Source organism: Lacerta agilis, chromosome 15 (assembly GCF_009819535.1).
Source record: "Lacerta agilis isolate rLacAgi1 chromosome 15, rLacAgi1.pri, whole genome shotgun sequence".
Taxonomy (NCBI): Eukaryota; Metazoa; Chordata; class Lepidosauria; order Squamata; family Lacertidae; genus Lacerta; species Lacerta agilis.
Genome location: NC_046326.1, coordinates 41,349,574 through 41,368,361, shown reverse-complemented (window position 1 = coordinate 41,368,361; position 18,788 = coordinate 41,349,574). Strand labels below are relative to the sequence as shown.

The 18,788-nt window shown below is 53.3% G+C and overlaps 1 protein-coding gene across 5 annotated transcripts in view; it reads left to right on the top strand.

Annotated features, from left to right (window-relative positions):
- Positions 1-18,788, top strand: part of SPECC1 (sperm antigen with calponin homology and coiled-coil domains 1) — an 80,907-nt gene that overhangs the window by 37,753 nt on the left and 24,366 nt on the right. For 3 of the 5 annotated variants that reach the window (XM_033171527.1, XM_033171523.1, XM_033171524.1), the window contains 4 exons: positions 3,523-5,042; positions 8,427-8,634; positions 10,241-10,314; positions 10,922-11,103. In XM_033171527.1, the coding sequence (XP_033027418.1) occupies positions 3,523-5,042; positions 8,427-8,634; positions 10,241-10,314; positions 10,922-11,103 (1,984 nt within the window). Of the gene's footprint in view, positions 1-3,522; positions 5,043-8,426; positions 8,635-10,240; positions 10,315-10,921; positions 11,104-14,749; positions 14,879-16,113; positions 16,270-18,788 lie in introns of those variants that run through there. The other 2 variants (XM_033171526.1, XM_033171525.1) reach the window with 2 other exon arrangements.

Below are 18,788 nucleotides of genomic sequence, written 5' to 3'. Positions count from 1 at the left end.
TACACCCCAGCTGCATTTCAGCATCTGCAGCTGCAGGGATCTGGGACTCCTGTGGTTGCAGGCGGTATAAGCCCCCCCCCCTCGCCCCCTGCTCCTGCCTCCCCCACTACCTTTCTGAGAGCTGGCCATAGATGCAGCCACCAGTAGGAGGGAGAATTCATGGAGGAGGGGGCTACTATCGGCAGCCACTAGCCAGGACAGTCGGAGGCAGCAATGCTTCTGAAGACCAGTTGTTGGAAGCCACAAGAGGGGAGAGTTGCTCTTGTGCTCAGGTCCTGCTCCCCGGTCTCTCATGCGGTCATATGGGTGCCCACCATGAGAATGGGATGCTGGACTCGATGGGCCACTGGCCTGATCCAGCAGGCTCTTTTTATATTCTAATGTAGAACGTGGTGCTTGTTGGCAGGATTCCCTGTCAGGACTTTTGAATTCTTGAACCACACTTTGTAACTTTTGCTTGTCAGTGATGGAGGGGAGGCGCCCTCTGCAAGTCTACTTTATGGGGGAGCGTTACAGCTCAGTTTTGCATGAAGAAGGACCTGGTGGCATTTCCAGACAGCACCAGAGAAGTCGTCATGAGTGTCGTCCCCCCCAACTAGAAACCCTGAACAGCTGCTGCCATTGCACGTAGACAACACTGAGTTAGATAGACTGTATAAGGCAGCTTTCTGCTGAAACTGGCTGTTTATCCCAGACCACGAGGACTAGAAGCTTGACTGGTTTTCCAGGAAAAGGGCTGCAGCTCAGTGGCAGAGTTCCATGTTCAGTCCCTGTTGCCTCTCAGGCACAGCTGCACCAAAGACTCCCTGGCGATCCACTGCCAGCCAGCGCAGGCATCCCTGAGCTCAATGGAGCCACAGTCTGACTTGGAATAAGGCAGCCTAACATCTTCCTGTAGCCAGTAGTGGTTTGATTTCATTTACTTCTGGAGCGACTGCAGCCATGCCCCCGTGGCCAAAAACATCCCCGTGACACCAGTCCTTAAACTTGGCCCGGGACGTTGGGGTGGCCACCAGCAGGAACTCCTGGCAGGCCCGTTGGCGAAGGAAGGGCCTTGCACCCAGTTCCGATCTTCAGTTCCCCAAGTCTCATCTCTTCCCCCCCTCCCCTTCGTTCCCCACTTGGAGTTGGCAACCGACCGGGACCCTCACCAGAGCCACAAACGGGAACAGATGACTCAGGCTGATGAACAAACGTCCCTGGGGGTTTGGGCAAAGCCAGATTTCCTCCCGGCCCCATCAAATATGGCAAAAGGAAGCTGGGGGCCTGCAAGGGGGAGAGACGGGCTGCGCTGGCCTGGAGCAGGTTGGGCAGAAGTTTCCCCGGATGAGGTCATGGAGGGCCGGCTGGTTGGAGCTGGACCCCGACCTGCGGCGAAAGCCGATCTGCTCCCCTTTGCCAAGCCAGGAATTCCTTTGCCACCTCCAGGCTGAAAGGCTTTCCATCCACACTTGTCCAAACCGGGTTGCGGTGGGGGGAGGAGAAGCAAGTGGTGGTGCTCTGTGTTCTTGGCTGGTTTTTTATTTGTTTGGAAGAAGCCAGGTGCACGCAGCCGCCTAATTAATGCAAGGAGGAAAACAGCACTCTCTCTCTCTCTCTTGCTCTCTGTCGTTGTTTGTTTGTTTGCTTATTTATTTACACAAACACACATTTCCCCCTTTTTTACATTTCAGCAATGTATGCAAAATGCATCACAAAACACTGCTCCTTGAAATCAGAAGGGGGTGAGGAGAAGGAATAGAAATCTGAAGAGGAAATCTCTTAGGTTTCATAGAACCATAGAATTGTAGTGCTGGCAGGGGACCCCTAGCAGTCATCTAGCCCAACCCCCGTGTGATGCAGAATAGTTTGGATGGTGCTTGTTGTCCCCTTTCCGCACGTGTGTGTGGAGAGAAAGAGAAACATGGAATCATGAGAGTTGGAAGGCACCCCAGCGGTCATCCAGTCCAACCCTCCGCAATATAATCATCACAGCTAGAGAACCCTTGACAGTGACTCCCCTGTGAAATAAGGTTTGGGACTTTTTAGTCCAGAGAGAAAGTGAGCAAGAGGCAACATATTTAAACTTATGGCACTTGCTCTCCCAGAAGGCAGGGGTGGCCACCATCTCAGGTGCCTTTGAAAGAGGACGGGGCCAAGTCACAGAGAGGGAAAGGGCTATTGATGGCTACTAGCCAGAATGGCTGCGCTCTGCCTCCACCTTCGGATTGCTTCTGAATCCCTGTTGCTGGAAACCGCAGGAGGGGAGAGGGCTCCTGTGCTCGGATCCTGCTTACAGGCTTCCCAGAAGCAGCACCTGGCTTTTCAGAGCTGGGGGCGGGCGCCCTGTTGGGGAACTGCCCGGGAGGCAGGCTCTCTGTTTCCTTTGGCCGGATCTTCCCCTCCTCGCAGTTTCTGGCAAGAGAGCACAGCTCGCAATCTCTCCGGGTTGCAGCCTGCCCTTGCATTCCACGCAGGGTGCCTGGGGCCTTTCCACCAGCGAGAGGCAGGCAGGCTCCCTCTGAAGGTCATCTCTGGGGTGGAGGGAAATGGCACCCGACTCAAACGGAGCTTTTGTTCCGCGAGGCTTCGCTCCCCCAGTGGAAACGTTGCCCCCCCCCCGAGAGTTCGCGCTCACAATTGCTGTAGTGTGCAGGTGGAGGTTGGGGCGAGAGCCAGGGAAGGGAGATGGTGAGGGCCACCCGCTGTCTTCTGCATCCCCCCCCCACACCGGGGGGCTGCCCCGGGAGTCGCAGATTCAGAGAAAAGTTTAGAGAAAGGGCAAGTCAGAGGAGAAGTGTTTCTCCCTCTCTCGTAAAACTGGAACTCATATTCCAGTGCACAGTTAAACTATGGAACTACCTGTCACAGGAAGCAGTGGTGGTCCCCATCTTGGATGGCTTTAAAACAGGATAAGAACATAAGAGAATATAAGAATTTGTGGGCATACAAAGAAGCTGATTGCTGGGGGATTCAGGGCAGAGGGAATTACTTTGTTGTTTGTTTATTACATTTGCACACCACCTTGTACTTCCAATGAGCTCTAGGTGGTGTATGTACATGGTTCTCCTCTTCCCCATTTCACCCTCACAGCAACCCTGTGAGGTAGCTTAGGCTAAGAGATGGCGACTGGCCCGAGGTCACCCACAGAGCTTCATGGTCGAGAGGGGATTCAAATGCTGGCCTCCCAGGTCCAGTGCTTTAACCACACCGGCTGCACTAAAGTCATTCTTCACCTAGTGTGTAGTTACACTGTGGAACTCCCTCCCACTGGAGGCAGTGGCGGCCGCCAACCTGGGTGGCTTTAAAAGAGGACGAGACAAATTAACAGAGGAGAAGAGGGCTATTGATGGCTCCTAGCCATGGTATCTGTGCTCTGCCACCGCTATTGGAGGCAGCAATGCTTCGGAATCCCAGTTGCTGGAAACTGCAGGGGGGAGGGTGCGGCCCTGTGTTCGAATCCTGGTTGCTGGTTTCCCATCAGGCTCTTCTCAAGCCCTTATGCTCCAGGCGTTAACTGCCTTTCTCTTCCTGCTCTCCCAGGTTCCATCCCGTCGGCGAAGCGCACCGGGATCCCAGCCCCGCGGGAGCTGCCGAGTGCCCCGGGCAGAGAGAAGGCGGCCCTGAGACCCAGGAAGGCTCAGCCCAGCCCCACTTCCTCCGGGGCACCGACGCCCACCAAGCACTCGCGCCCGGCCCCCAAGTGCAAGAATGAGGGGGACGCCGGCGATAAGGCCACGCTGGAGTCGCAGGTCAAGGAGCTGCTGGCCGAGGCCAAGGCGAAGGACTCTGAGATCACCAAGCTTCGGAGCGAGCTGAAGAAGCAGCAGGACCGGGAATGGGTGCACTGCGAGCTGGACCACCCCGCAGGGGGGTCGCCGGCCGAGGCGGAGCCCCTGGTCCGCACCCTCCAGGACCAGAACCGGGCTTTCCAGACGGAGCTGCTGAGCCTCGGGGAGGAGAACCGCCTCTTGAGAGAGAAACTCAGCCGCCTGGAGCAGTCGCCGCTGTCAGACACCCTGAGCAGCAGCGGGGGCTGCGGCAGCAGCCTCGCCACCCCCACCACTCAGGAGTCGAGCTTCGGCAGCCCCATGCAGCCCCCTGGGAACCTCCGCGCCAACGGGGGTGCCCCCCTGCGGAACTCGGGTTCGTCCAGCAGCGACGTCACCAAGGCGTCCCTGTCTCCAGACGCCTCGGACTTCGAGCACATCGCGGAGGCACCATCCAGGCCCCCGTCGTCAGGGAGCCACCCCTCCCAAGCCCCGCAGGACTCCCCTGCCGGGAGCTCCCCCAACAATGCCAGCGACCTCTCGGTGGCCTCGTTGACGGAGCGGATCCAGAGGATGGAGGAGAACCACCACTGCACAGCCGAGGAGCTGCAGGCCACGCTGCAGGAGCTCTCCGACCAGCAGCAGGTTGTGCAGGAGCTGACGGCGGAGAACGAGCGGCTGGCCGAGGAGAAGGCCCTGCTGGAGGGCTCCTTCCGGCAGCACCGTGAGAGAGCCGAGCAGCTCGGCCAGGAGAACGAGAAGCTGGCGGCCCTCCTGCAAGAGCGGCCAGCCGGCGACGATGGCAAGGCCAAGACCATCCAGGAGCTGGAGCAGCGGTGCGGGGAGCTGCAGGAGAAGGCCCAGTTTGAGCGGGAGAAGCTGCTCAACATCCAGCAGCAGCTGACCAGCAGTTTGCGCGGCCTGGAGAGGGAGCACCAGGAAGCCCAGGCAGCCACTCGGGGCCTGCGGGAAGAGGCCGAGAGGCTGGGAGGCCTGCTGGAGGCGGAGAGGCAGGGTGCAGCCGGCCTGGCCAGGGCCCTGGAGGACTGCAAGGTGGCCCTGGAGGGGCTGAGGATTGAGAACGGCTCGCTTCGGGCCCAGCTGGACAGCGCCAAGCAGAAGGCAGCGGACATGGACACTGTTGGGCGGGGCGCGGACCCCGGCGCCATGCAGGAGATGCTGAAAGGAGCCCGCGGGGAGAGGGACCAGCTGGAGCTGGCCTGCACGGAGCTCAGGCAGGAGCTGCTGAAGGCACACAGCGAGGTGAAGACCCTGCAAGGGCAGCTGGCCAAGGTAAGGATTGCTGGGGAGTGGGGAGAGCTCAGTGGAGCCTCCAGATCCAGGGGCAGTCTATCCCTAAATGTTGGCTGCTGTGAAGCAACGCCAGGGCTGCTTCCCGGAGGCTTCTAGCTGGCTGCTGTGAGAGACCTAGTGAACCTGCCGGGCTTTTCTTGCGTTGGGTCAGTGCCCCTGGCTGTTGCACCAGAAGGTTGGTGTTCAAGCCCACCCAGGGATGTTGATGTGGGCAGGATTCTTGCATTGCAGGGGGGTTGGTCTAGATGACTCTCGGGGTCCCTTCCAGCTCTGTGAGTCCATGGTATGATAACGCTTTATCTACGTGCTGCCTTAACCCCAAGGTTCCCAAAGCAGCGAGCAGCATTCATATACAAGGATGCAAATGAAATATACAATAAAAACACAGTACTTACAGCCATCGAAACAAAATTTTAAAAGCATCAAAATCTTGTAATCAGGTAAGGTTTTCCTAGGCACCGTGCCCTGGAGGTCGCAGAAACCTTCCTTTCTAACTTGCTTCTTTGCAGGAGTGAAGAAGTCGACTGAATCACCTTTTTGGTGTTCCTTCCCTCAGACCCTCCAGACCGCTCAGCATACTGACTTTCATAGCTCATGTGCATAGAGATTTCTGCTCTCTCAGAGGGGCTAGATCTGTTGCTTTCTGGAGTTTGTCTTGGCTGCGTAGCTGGACCCCATTTTCTCGTAGCAGATTTGCACCGTTTGCAAGAGGTCAGCTGTGCTGATGCTAACAGGTTCCCTGCTCCCTGGACAGCGTGTGTAGTTTGGTCCCTCTTGCCCAGTATTATATACTTGTGAGGCAGTTTCCACACAGGGCGTTTACTGTGAAATAGCCGCGCTCTGTTCTCTCCCTCTTTGTGGAGCTGTGAGCAAAACGGCTCTATTTGGTTTCTCCCTTTCCCCCTCGCAGCTTGTTAAAATCTTCACTGTTTTGATTCACTTAAATAGAATCGTAGAGTTGGAAGGTACCCCAAGGATCATCTAGTCCAACCCTCTGCAATGCAGGAATATTTTGCCCAACGTGGGGCTTGAACCGACAGCCCTGAGATTAAGAGCCCCATGCCCAACCAGATGCCTGTGGGAATCCCAAGAGCCCTCTCCCCTCCTGTGGTTTCCAGCTACTGATATTCAAGACCAGGCATAGGCAAACTCCGGCCCTCCAGATGTTTGGGACTACAATTCCCATCATCCCTAGCTAACAGGACCGGTGTTCAGGGATGATGGGGATTGTAGTCCCAAACATCTGGAGGGCCGGAGTTTGCCTATGCCTGTTCAAGACTGCCTGATTATGGAGGCAGAGCCAAGTCTTCATGGCTAGCAGACACTTGACATCCTTAACCTCCATGAATTCACCCCCTCCTCTCTTAATGCCGTCCAAGCTGGTGGCCATCACTGCCTCCTGTGGGAGGGAGTTCCACAGTTCAACAGCGCCCAGAGTGCCATGAGTTAGCCACTCCTGGTACAAACAACACGGACACAGGCCGACCAGCGATCCGATTGAGTCCGAAGCCTCTCCTGTATATCCAAAATCTGGGCAACACACAGTAACAAGCTCCCTTCCCTGAAGAACTGCATCCGTTTGGACATTCAGCTGAATGATCCTTTTCACCGCAATTGCAGCAATTTCCTCCTTCCTGGTCCAGCCCTTCAGCACTCCCCCCCCCCTCCCAGACAGATGGACCTCATTAGCAGCTTGGTGTTTTTTGTTTTTTTCTGAGAGAGACCAGGTGCTCTCGCTGTGCTCAGGGAAAGGGGGGGAAACACAATGGATGAGTGCATGTTAATTCTCTTGGCGAGTCTCGCACTCGTAACCCAAGCCCGCAATTAACCTTCGCTGCTGCCCTGCTTGGAAACCCCACCTCCCACAGTTAGGGAGCGGCCCGTGGGAAGAACTTTTGCCGGGACGGGGGGGGGGGGGAGCCGGGATATCCTGCCAAAAGTCACCACCTGATTTACGGAGAAGTGGAAACTCTAGGTGTGTTTTTGGCCGAGGTTGGCGATGACCGTAGCAAGTGGGGAGGGGTGGGGTGGTTGCTGGGCTGTATGGAAATCTGCAGAGAAGCTGGTGCCTATTTAAAAATCGTTATTTAACTGGGGTTTTAACTGCCGAAGGATTTAAAAAACAAAAACAAACCACAGACACCCTAAGTTTCATCCTTTCCTTCCACTTAGATTTGGGGCTGTCACCACCTATATTCTGCTCAGAGTTGAAACTGGTGGACCCATTGACTTCCGTGGGCTTTCTGAGTAATGCTATTATCCCCAGAACCAGGTGTTCTCCTGTCATCTGTTATACTGTCTGCATCCTCCTCCTCCTCCTCCTCCTCCTCCTCCTCCTCCTCCTCTGGCTTTAGTTCAAAGCTCTCCTGATTACATTCGCGAGACTCTTAGCAAGCACATTATTGCCAACCGCTGTGAGGTGCAAGCCCATCTCTTGCCAGAACTCCTTCTTCAAGGAAGCGGAGACCATGATCCAAGAAGCCAAACCCTTCCTGACGACTTCCAGTATTTCCCCCGCTCTTCCTGGGACACAGCCTTTGACAGGAAGGAGCGATGGAAAGACCACCTGCATCCCGAGGCCCTTCAGTTACCTTCCCGGAGCCCCACAGTCCCTTCCAACACGTTGAAGGCTGTGTCTGGCCAGTACCGTTGGTGCCCACACGAATCAGGAGGGCGGGGTTGTGGTCAGTGGGCTTTATAAGACTTGGCAACTTCTTTCTCACATCGTGAGAAGACAGCCCACCTCCCGGGACATCCTGTTCCCTCCGCACATGGCTGCCTCTGTCCCCTATCCTCGCCACAAATCTCTTCCACACCGTCTTCCGAGGTTGGCAACTTGCTGGCCCAGAATCGGCATCCGAGGTGAGGGCATGGAAGCGATTTTGCAGCTCCGCTAACACAGCCTGGTTCCTGACAGCCCTGTTTCTGTGTGTCACAGTCCTCCAGGGGTTCGTCTCCTGGCCCGAGCGAAGGACTTCCTTTTATATGTCTCAAATCTGCCTATGAGTTCTGGTGTTGCAAGAGATTATTGCGGCCAGGCTATCCATCCCTGTCCAGGAGCAGCCGGAGGTGGCTAGATCCCCCCAAATAAGACAGCAAACCCAGTTTATTGGGACAGGCATCACGGATACGGTCCTTTTCAATTAATTTTTTCTTATTTAAATGGAAGCTGGTGGTCTCCGGGGAACTAAACACCGTGTGCTCTCCACCTGCACTTATCGGTGGCATCTTAGCATCGCACAGTACAATAACAGAATCGTACAATTGTAGAGTTGGAAGAGACCCAAAGGGTCATCTAGTCCAGCCCTTTGCAATGCAGGGACCCTGGTGCGATTTCTCACCCTTTCCTCTCTCTCTGTGCAGATTGAGAAGGAGCGTGCTCAGCTGAAGGAGACGTGCGACCGTCAGGCGGACCAGCTCAGCCGAACCAACCACAAGCTCCAGGAGAAGACGTCTGAGAACGAGGCCGAGATCAAGAACCTGAAGGAGACCATCTTTGAGCTGGAAGACCAGGTGGAGCAACACCGGGCGCTCAAACTGCACGACAACCAGATCATCAGCGACTTGGAGAGTAGGTGGAACCAGGGGGGGGGGAGGATTTAGGACAGTATATAGAGAGAAATTGCAAGCAGGTTATGGAGTTGGCAGGGATTGCTTGAGATCCCCAACCATCCCTCCTGCCCTCCAGTAAAGAAATAAATTTCAAGTTAGTGCTGCCTGTTTGGGAAGGAAGCGGAGGGAGGCACAGCATGCCTTTCTCTCTGCGCAACAACAAGTGAAGGATGTCGTCAGGCTGCTGTCGCAAGCAACAAATATCCAATAAGGTGAAGGGGGGGTGGGCAGAAACAGGGTCCCAAAAGAGCCAATGGTGGTGTAGTGGTCAGAATGTCAGACTAGGGCAACCAGGGTTCAAATCCCCTCTTGGACATGAAGCTCAGTGGGTGTGACTCTGGGCCAGTCACTGCGCCTCTCAGACCAGCCTACCTCACAGGGTTGTTGCGGGGGGGGTTATATGAGGAGGGGGAGAACAATGCGCACACCGTCTTGAGCTCGTTGGAGAAAAATGGCGGGATATAAAGGCAATAAAATAATAAGATGATAGCTGGATTGGGGCCAGCCGGCCTGTGAGATCGCCACCTGCTGGTGAAGCTGTTTCACAAGCCGGGACAGAAGCAAATTAGCTAGGTTAGGGCTACGGTCACTTTTTTTTAAATATATTTTATTATTTTTCGTATAAAGAACAAAAAAGAAACACCACGTACACAAATACACAATAAAGAACACAGTAAACAATAAACAAATCCAACAACAATCACAATAAACCTAAAGAAAAAACGTATACATACCTAAATAAACACTTATCTTTATACCATTCTAGTTTCTATCTTCTCAACACGGGACAGGATTTCCCCCGCTCCCTCCACTGCATTCAAAATCCATATATATATTTTGGGTAACTTTGTATCCTTTTCCTTACACATTAACCATATCTCTTAATAATCTTTTAGATTTAGTTAATCAAATATAGTTCATCACTTAAACCAAATATCCTAAGATATTATTAAACAATTAAATCGTTTACAATAAAACCTCTTATAAGCAATTTTAACTGACATTAACTAGCTAAAGCCATTTCTACTGGCTAATTCTGCTCAAATATTCAATTTTACACAATTTACTAAATAATCTTTAAATTTCTTCCACTCCTGCGACACCTTCTCCTCCCTCTGGTCTCGGATTCTCGCGGTCAGTTCGGTGAGTTCCATAAAGTCCATTAGCTTCATCTGCCATTCTTCCACTGTCGGGATCTCTTCACCTTTCCAGTTTCTTGCAAGTAACTGGGCTACGGTCACTTAATTGGGGAGTAAGCCCCACTGCATACAGTAAGACTCAACTTTTGAGTAAATGTAGGGTTGTGCTGCCAAAGGTGTTCTGGGCATCAGCAAGTTTTTTTAGTGTTTGGAATCTGAATAAGGGTATGTGCATTCTTTTAAAACTGCAACCCGTTTTGGGGGGTAGAAATCTGTGCCAGTCTGTGTTGATTATATTGTGCTAAATGGGCCCGGAGGTCTGGCTCGAGATAAGGTCACTGCCCTGTGTTACCTTGGCAGTGTCTGCGGTGCCCCCACCCTCTCTGTCCTATCTCAGTAGACTCTTCCTACCTTACCTGTTCCCAGGTAATCTACTGAAAATGGAAGTCCAGAAGATGGATTTGGAAAGGCAGCTGAAGACCCTGAACAAGCAGATGAAGGTGAGAAGGGAGCTCAGTGGCAGGACACCTGCCTTGCGTGCAGAAGGTTCCGAGGACTGGAATCCCGACAGGTGTCCATCCGACCTCTGCTTAAAAGCCTCCAGCTTTAGAACAAACTCAGGCGTCATCAATACGGCTGTCGCACTTCTGAAACGTAGCACCTGCTAAAAACACTTCTGTTTCAACAAGCCTGTCCAAATGTTTTGAAAGTCAGTGTAATTTTAATCAGTTTTAGCGTTTTAACTTTTGTATGTTTTAAAGTAGGGCGGTGAATTTGTCTCGATTTTAATGCTTTATCGTTTTTAAACCCCTTTGAGGCTTTTTTTTTTTTAAAAAAAAAAGTCAAGCGGTGTTTGAATTTCATTAAATGAATAAGTAAGAGGAGGGTCTCTGCCCGAAGGAGCTTACAATCATCTAAGCCTGGGAAGAGGCTCCAAACCAGGGGGGGGGGGTTGTCCTTCTGCAGCCTCCCTCCCACGCAAAGTGACAGCGACTGCCTTGTTGTGCCGGCGTCCGCAATAACCGACGCCAGCCACCCTCCCTGCAGTGCTGGCCACTTTTGTCGGCCGAGTCTCAACCTCTCGCTTCCTCTCCCCTTCGACTCCAGGAGGACACGGCTGAGTGGCGCCGCTTCCAAGCCGACCTGCAGACGGCGGTGGTCGTGGCCAACGACATCAAGTGCGAGGCCCAGCAGGAGCTGCGGACAGTGAAGCGCCGGCTGCTGGAGGAGGAGGAGAAGAGCGCCAGGCTGCAGAAGGAGCTGGACGAGGCCCAGGGAGGGAGCACAAGGTGCGTGGGGCACCGGGCCAGTGGCTCTTTGTAGGGGGTCGCGGGCACCCAGGGAAGTTTGCACTCCCTTCGCTGTCCATGCCGTCGCACTCTTTCTCTGTGTGTCTCCTTTTCCAAGCAGGTTCCGTTGCATTTCCTTTTCTTTTCCTTTTTTGGTATGCAAAGAGCCTGTCTTCCATGTATCTATCGCATGTCGTCCGGGACCCTTTGAGAATCGCCTCTCCCTTTGGCCAGCAACGCTCTGAGTTTACTTCAGTGAACAGTGCCAGTTGGGGGTGTCCAGGGCAGCTTTTACTCACACAGAATGAAGGTAGACTTCCCGGGCCTGTAAATTACATGGGCTTAGAGAGAGGCATCTCCTTCGCCTTTCCTTTGCCCGTGCGTAGAAATGAAGGGATGCGGGTGGCGCTGTGGTCTAAACCCCTGAGCCTGTTGGTCTCTTGCCGGTTGGAAGGTCGGTGGTTCGAATCCCCGCGACGGAGTGAGCTCTCGTTGCTCTGTCCAACCTAGCAGTTCAAAAGCATGCCAGTGCAAGTAGATAAATAGGTACTGCTGCGGTGGGAAGGTAAATGGCGTTTCCGTGCGCTCTGGTTTCCATCATGGTGTTTCTGTTGCGCCAGAAGCGGTTTAGTCATGCTGGCCACATGACCCGGAAAGCTGTCTGTGGACAAATGCCTGCTTCCTTGCCCTCAAAGCGAGATGAGCGCCACAACCCCATAGTCACCTTTGACTGGACTTAACCATCCAGGGGTACTTTATAGAAATTAAGTTACATTCTCATAGGGGAAAGCACACCTGCCAGGGCTGGGTGCCTGCTTCAGCAGCAAGAACAGGGTGCCCAATGTCTATCAAACTGGCCCAAGGCCTTCCGCACTCCCTTTTCCCTTCTCTTCACATCCTTCTGCCTCCCACTTGGCCAAGAGGAAGAACATAAGAAATTTCTGCTTTTAATGAACCGCACTTCCCCGTGTCGCCCCAACCAGGAACTGTTTGTGAACTATAAAGGCAACTCCCCATTTACATGCAGCTGCCAGGAGCCTGGCAGTGGGACCCCAAAATGAGGAGCACCCTGGAGAGTCTGGCTCACGAGGAGACCCTCCCCTGAGCCTGAAGAGGGCTTTGTTGAGGCTGCTCAGCTTTCCTGCCCAGCAGCCGACGGGCAGGGTGGCACATCGACTGCCGCCATTTCCTTGCACCTGAGCAGCCTCAGCAAAACCCCGCTGCCCCTCTGGCTCACGAGGAGGCCCTCCCTAGACCTCCCCAAAGACATTCTCTTTGGGCTCTCGTGATCCAGAGGCTTGTTGAAGCTGCTCAGCTGATGCGCAAAGAAAGGTTTCCTGCCAGTCACTGTCCCTCCAGCTTGTTCGTCTTGTTCCTTCTCATGCACCTCACACTAAACCGTGGTTTGACGGGCTCCACATTCCAGAGGGTCTCACTCTGCTCATGATCTGGTCCCACTTGTTCCTCCCGTCCCGCATATGCAAGCAAAATGCCTGTCGTCATGGCGACTGGGATGCGTGCAAAAGTGAGCAAGGGTTTCTAGTATACAAAACACCCTGAGGACGAACTTCCGTTTCCTGCAGGAACACGTTTTTTTTAAAGTTGTTCATTTGGTTAATTTGAAGAGCGAACAGCAGCCGGGGGTCAGTTGAGGACCCTCTTCCTTTGTTGGTGGCAAAGGGGAACTTGCTCCTAAGGGAACCCGGGGGGGGGGGCGTCTCTGGTGAAGGGCAGGTTTATCTTCAGTTCTCAGTGGCGCTTCCAACTGCGATTTCTTGGTCACACCAGCATGTGACAGAATGTTGGCAATTGACGTGTGTGTGTGTGTGTGTGTGTGTGTGAAAGAGAAAGACTTCTCTCTTTTCCACCTTGGGAGCCAGTTACATTTCATTCAGACATGTTACTGGGGGGGGGGTGTTGAAAGGGGACCCAACAGATCTGTGAAGGCGAAGGTGGCTGATTGGCTGCGTGGAACTTCCAGGATCAGAGGCAGTCTATCCTTGATTGCAAGTTTCTGAAGAGCACCCACAAAAGAGGGCTGCGGCCTTCAGCCCTTGTTTGCTCTGTTTTGTCTAGGCCAGGGTTTCTCAACCTTTGGTCCCCCGCCTGTTGTGGGACCACAACTCCCGTCATCCCTGACCATGGGTCCTGCTAGCTAGGGATGGTGGGAGTTGTAGTCCAACCACAGCCAATGACCCAAGTTTGAGAAACCCTGGCCTGGCCCTTTGGCCTGATCCAACAGGTCTTAGAGTCATAGAATTGCAGCGTTTGAAGGAACCCAAAGGGTCATCGAGTCCAACCCCCTGCAATGAAGGGGTCGCTGCTAAGCAGAAAACCGCAGCTGCAAGCAATCTGTTGCCCTCACACACGCACAGATATGCACACACAACGGGAATGCAATGTGTCTGTCCCCTGGATGTGTAAAATATCAACCCTAGTTGGATGCACTCCTGTTCAGACCTGCTCCTTCTTCAGCCGGGTCCACGATATGGAAAACATGAGATGAGGAGCCCCAGCACCACCCCTCTAAAAAAAAAACCATAAGCCTAACCTGGTTCTCCCAAAGGGTGTGTTTTTTGTTGAAGGAGCCTCGCTTTATCAACCCGCCTCTCTGTCTGTTTTGCTCGGTGTTCTCCCCCCTTTCCCCGCCTCTGTCCAGCTTCCTTGTCGTATCGCAAATTCGATTCCGCCGTGGAACCGCCAAGCAGCCAGCAGCGCCGAAACCACCCTGATTCTGCCGACTTTCTTTAGTCCGTAACATTATTCATTACACGTTGCAGTGGGTCTGCCCCCCTCCCTTTGTGGGGCAGATCAGCCTACTGCATCTCTGGGCGTGTGTTGGAGGGGGCAGGTATTTGTCCTCCACAGAAAGCGATACAGCTAGACTTCTTAAAGCCAAGGAAACTTCAGCTCTGCTGCCGGACTTGGCGGTGCAAATCTGCATAATTTATTTTGAATAATTCGCATAACTATGGAGTGAAGAGAGGTATGAAGGCTCTGAACCTCCTTTCCTCTGACCCCCTCGGTGTGCTTTCAAGAATATCTCTGCCCATCCATAAGGACTAGCAGCTTGCTTTTTCTTTTTGTAAAGGAAGGCTGAGGTCCTCAGTCTACACAGCCTGTCCTGGCCCCCCAAAACTAGCCTCCAGCTCCTCAAGGGCAGTGGAGGATGCTGTCTTGCCGCCAGCGTCAGGGTAAAACTGAGCTGCCACTCCTGTCGGCCTCTCTGTGGGGGTGCCATCATTGTGCCCTTCGCCCCAGGCAGCAAACCACCTGCCCTTCCAGCTTGGAGCGCTTGTCCTTTGACTTCTTTCCCACAACAACACCAGCCCCGCTTTCTCTCCGCCACTTTCACTCTCACATTCCCTTTTTGTTCCCGGAGAGGATACAGACCGCAAACCCCCAAGGTCTCCAAAGCGCACCTGAACTGAAGGTAAGAGGTTCTCTGGCAGTGCAAAGGGCAAAAAAATAAAACCCACCCCTCATGCCTGCTCCCAGCCCTAATAACCTAATAACCCTCTTCCTTCCCACATTATTATTTTTTTTGCTCTTTGCACATGCCCCGAAGGCTGCGTTGTGCTTTAACAATTTTTATTTTTATTTGTTTGCTTCCGTTGCTTTTTTAACCTCCCTTTCTCTCTTCTAGAGTCCAGCTTTGCGCTCTGTGTGTGTACTAAGCCCCCTCGTCCGCTGGTGTCTCCCCCTCACGTCCCGTTCCATGTGTGTCGCGGCTGTCCCGTCTTGCAGAGGCTTGAGAAGGCTGCCGGGCTCTCGCTTTTAATGGGGGGGGGGGGAAGGGAGCCCCCTTTTTAACACCCTCCCCCCCCCCATCTGCCTCTTGATCATTTGCCTTGGGGGCTCGGCGGATGCCAGCCCTCTCGGGTAAGGAGACAGTTTCGGAGGGGCCTGTCTGGAGCGGAGAAGAGGTTTGTTTCGCAGGCGTGATGGGGTTCAACGGCGGTGTGGGTTACTATTTACTATTATTTATTTATTTATCCCGTAACTTTCACCCGAAGGCCCAGGGGTGCCTTAAAAGCAATTTAAAACAACTCGCAACCATAAAAATAAGGTGACATCTCACGTGTCAATAGCCAGAGCAGAAGGGGCGCGTCTTCGGCATTCCCCGAAGGCTGTGCATTGGAGGTGCCAGGCGCCACCTCTGTGAGGAAGGAGTTCCACATCTTGGGGGCCATCCCAGAGAAGGCCTCGCTGAGGGTGGAGGAACTACCATGAGGGCTGCCTCTGCCAAAAGGGTCTGTAGGGAAAGGGGCCGTCTATCAAGATATTTGGGGCCTGAGTCATTTAGGCCTTTAAACACCAACGGATAATGGTACAAAAAACCTCTGGGCAAAGTCAAAGGATCTTATTTTGGCAGGAGTCTTGACCACTGTAGGAAACGATGAGAACCTTTCCAAGGAGGGCCAAGAACTTGACAATTGAAAATATGCTCAAAATTCAGGGAGGGGGGTTGTGTTTATTCTGTCTCAGCAGTCCATACAACCCCTCCTCCCCCTGCGTGGCAGGTCATGTGAACTGGTGAAAAATGGGCCTCAGGGCTGCCTTGCAAAGATCAAAGTTCTTAGTCAACAGCAGCAAATCATTGCCTCTGATTTCCCATGAATGGCCTGAAGACCACCACCCCCTCCAGTTTGCAAGCACTTCCCAGCCGGGTCGCCTGGAGAATGATTCCCCTCGCCACAGGTGACTCCCAGTTCCCATCAGGCAACAGGGTCTGACCATCAGGGACAATGGGAGCTGGGCACCGAATGCGTGTGCCTTCTGGACATTGTTGGACTCCAGTTCCCATCATCCCTGACAGTTGGGCATGCTGGCTGGGGCTGGCATCTCATCCTCGATGAAGGCAACGCTGCATGAGCTTGATGCACCAGTGGCCTGGCTCAGTATACGTTTCAGGTGGGGGGCGGGTTTCAATTCATCCATTTTTTTGGACTCTGCCTCCTGTCAGCACCCCTTAAAGCCCAACTTTGGTCTCCCTTTCTCTTTCCACAGATCTCTGATCCCAGTCAATTAGCCGGGCCCTGGATGAAGCACACAGCCCAGCCCAGGGGCTCAGGAATGCCACACGTAACAGCTCCTCCTTGAAAACGTGGGTGAAGAATACGGGGTTTTAACCTGGGAAAGAAACATCTGAGCACTTGAAACAAAACAATTTCCCGGCATTTTCTCCAGACCGCCATTTCTACGTGTTCTCTGTCTTTTTCCCCTCTCCGATACCTAACTTTTTAAGGGGGAGATTTATTCTCTCTGAAGGCTGCGTGAAAGCAATATGTGAGAAGCTGAAGTTTCGGGGTTGCTGCAGGCCCCCAATTTTGCGTTCTGATGCTTCGAGGTTTTTAAAACGACCCAGTTCTGGGCATGGGAAAAAGCTGATAATCTGCACACTTGAGGTTCTCCGCTGAGAACGACCTGCCACCGCACGTACCTCTTTGTTCTGGGTTTGCCACGGCAACTGTCCACATGGAGCACAAAGCAAATGTCCGTCCGGTGGGGCTGAGTGTTGCCCATCCATCATAACCCGGCGGTCTTCACCTGCCTGGATGCTTCCTCAAGGTCCAGCGACAGGGACCAGCCACTAGGTGGCAGTGCACGACTTCAAACCCAGAAACCCACCTGCTGTTCCGGATCCCACTTGCTGCTGCTTCTCCTGAGATCTGAAGGCAGGAAAGAAGAAAGGGCAGATGGCAATGAGGGTCAAGTGAGGATGCCCTCGGTAGCTGCACTACAGAGCCGTCTTCCTGCGCCCCCACTTCTCCCCCCTTTGCAAACTTGGAAGCTGCTTGAATTCTCCTGACTTGCGGGGGTGACGGGACTGTGGGTCTCTTCCTCTCCAACTTGAAGCTACCCTTTTGGATTACAAGAATGCTTTTAAAACGTTGGGCTTGCATCGCTGACGTTTCAGCCCGGGAAATGGCTCCTTTCCCCCCCAGACCGAAAGCGCCAAGCTGGTGGATCTTGGGAGCCCACGACCCTGCAGGGAGTCCTGTCCACAGAGCCGGCAGAAGGGTGGTCCCGTCTATCCCTTGTGAAGGCAATCGAAAGTCCACGTTTTATTTTATTTCATTCCTCAGAATCTTTACTCAGGAGAAGTCCGTGGCATGACCGGCGCTCATTCTGAAATGCCCTGAAGTGCTGTTTCTGTGTTCCCGCAGAACAGTTGCTGAGAAATTTGCACAAGTAGACTTTGAGGGTCGGCAGCAGCCAGCCTCTGAGCCAAATCTGGAACGGTGCCATTTAGCCCTCCAGCCCCAGAGATGTATTTATTATTTGTTCCCCGCCCATCTGGAGCATGGATGAACAGTGTCTTCTCTTGTTGCTTTTTCCCCAGGGGTCCTTGGCTTGTTTCCTCCCGCCACCTTGTCATTGTAGCCCCTCCCACAAGTCCCTGGGAGGTAGAATGTTGTGAAATTCCCTTCCAGACGGTTTCTTTTAAGAACTGCTGTTTAACTTGGAAGAACTGACCCTGGATTCACTTCTTCTTTCCTCTTCTCTTCCCGTCGCATTTTCCTTTTGTGCCATGACAGTGCGCCTGCAGGCAGGGACTCATCTCACCTTGATTGTTTGTATGTAAGCCACTCAGCTTTTGGGCTGATGAGGAGTGGGTTGCAAACGCTCCAGATCAATAACAGCAAGGGGCGGGAAACTTCCAGCCTCGCACCCCTCATGCCCTTGCGTAGTTTTGCAGAAGGCATTGGGGTGGGGTGAGGTGGGGGAACCCTGGGGTCCCAGCAGGTCTCTGCTGATATTGTGCCACACATATGAACTTCAGACACTTCATTCGATCAGAAGCACTGAGGTCAAGCCTGGAGGCCCCCCCACCTCCTCTGATGGGTGGTGGGGACACCCAGAAGTACACCCGCCTGGGGCAGATCCCACCTGCAGACACTGGTGTGCAATTCAGGAATGCTCTGCAATCGGACTACTTGACTTCCATACTTGTAAACATAATTTGCTGAGCCACGTATATGTATGTCTGTGTGTAAGAGAGGGAGGGAGACTAATATTTCAACAGACCTGTACAAAACTGCAAATAAATCTGCGACTGGCAGCCCAGGTGCCCTTCTCCGCCTGTTCTCTCTATACTTTTGTCGGTTTAAAATATCTGCTGCGCCTTCCTTAAACGTAGATGTGATCAGAGCGGATCTCCCGTGTGTGTGTGTGTGTGTGTGTGTGTGTGTAGATTTCTACCTGGCGAGCGCATCCAGACAGGTGATGCTGGCTAGCTGCATGGTAAGGCTGTACTGCTGTTTACGTGAAGCCTCCAGCTCCCGAGGCAGTCTACCTCTGAAGACCATTGGCTGGGGAGCAACAGCGAGAGGCAGGCCTTGCCTCCAAGTCCCATGTCTCCATGTCTGTGTGTTTTCCAGAAGGCAATGTGGGAAACGGGGTCCTGAAATAGACAGAACCTTTGTCACATCTGCTGGAGAAAAGCTTCTGTTCTTTGTGAGTTCCTGCTCTTTTTTTGCAGGATGCATTCAGAATAGCCACCTGTGCGTTCATGCCCAGTAGCCCTTCAAACCCAGTAAAATGGTTTTGGGGTCACAGCAAAGCCTTCTCCAACCTGATGAGCTCCAGATATTTTGGTCCACAACTCCTACCCGCCCCAGGTCCAGACATGGCCACTTGGGTTGGGGGTGATGGGAAGTGTCATCTGAAACAGGGCTGTC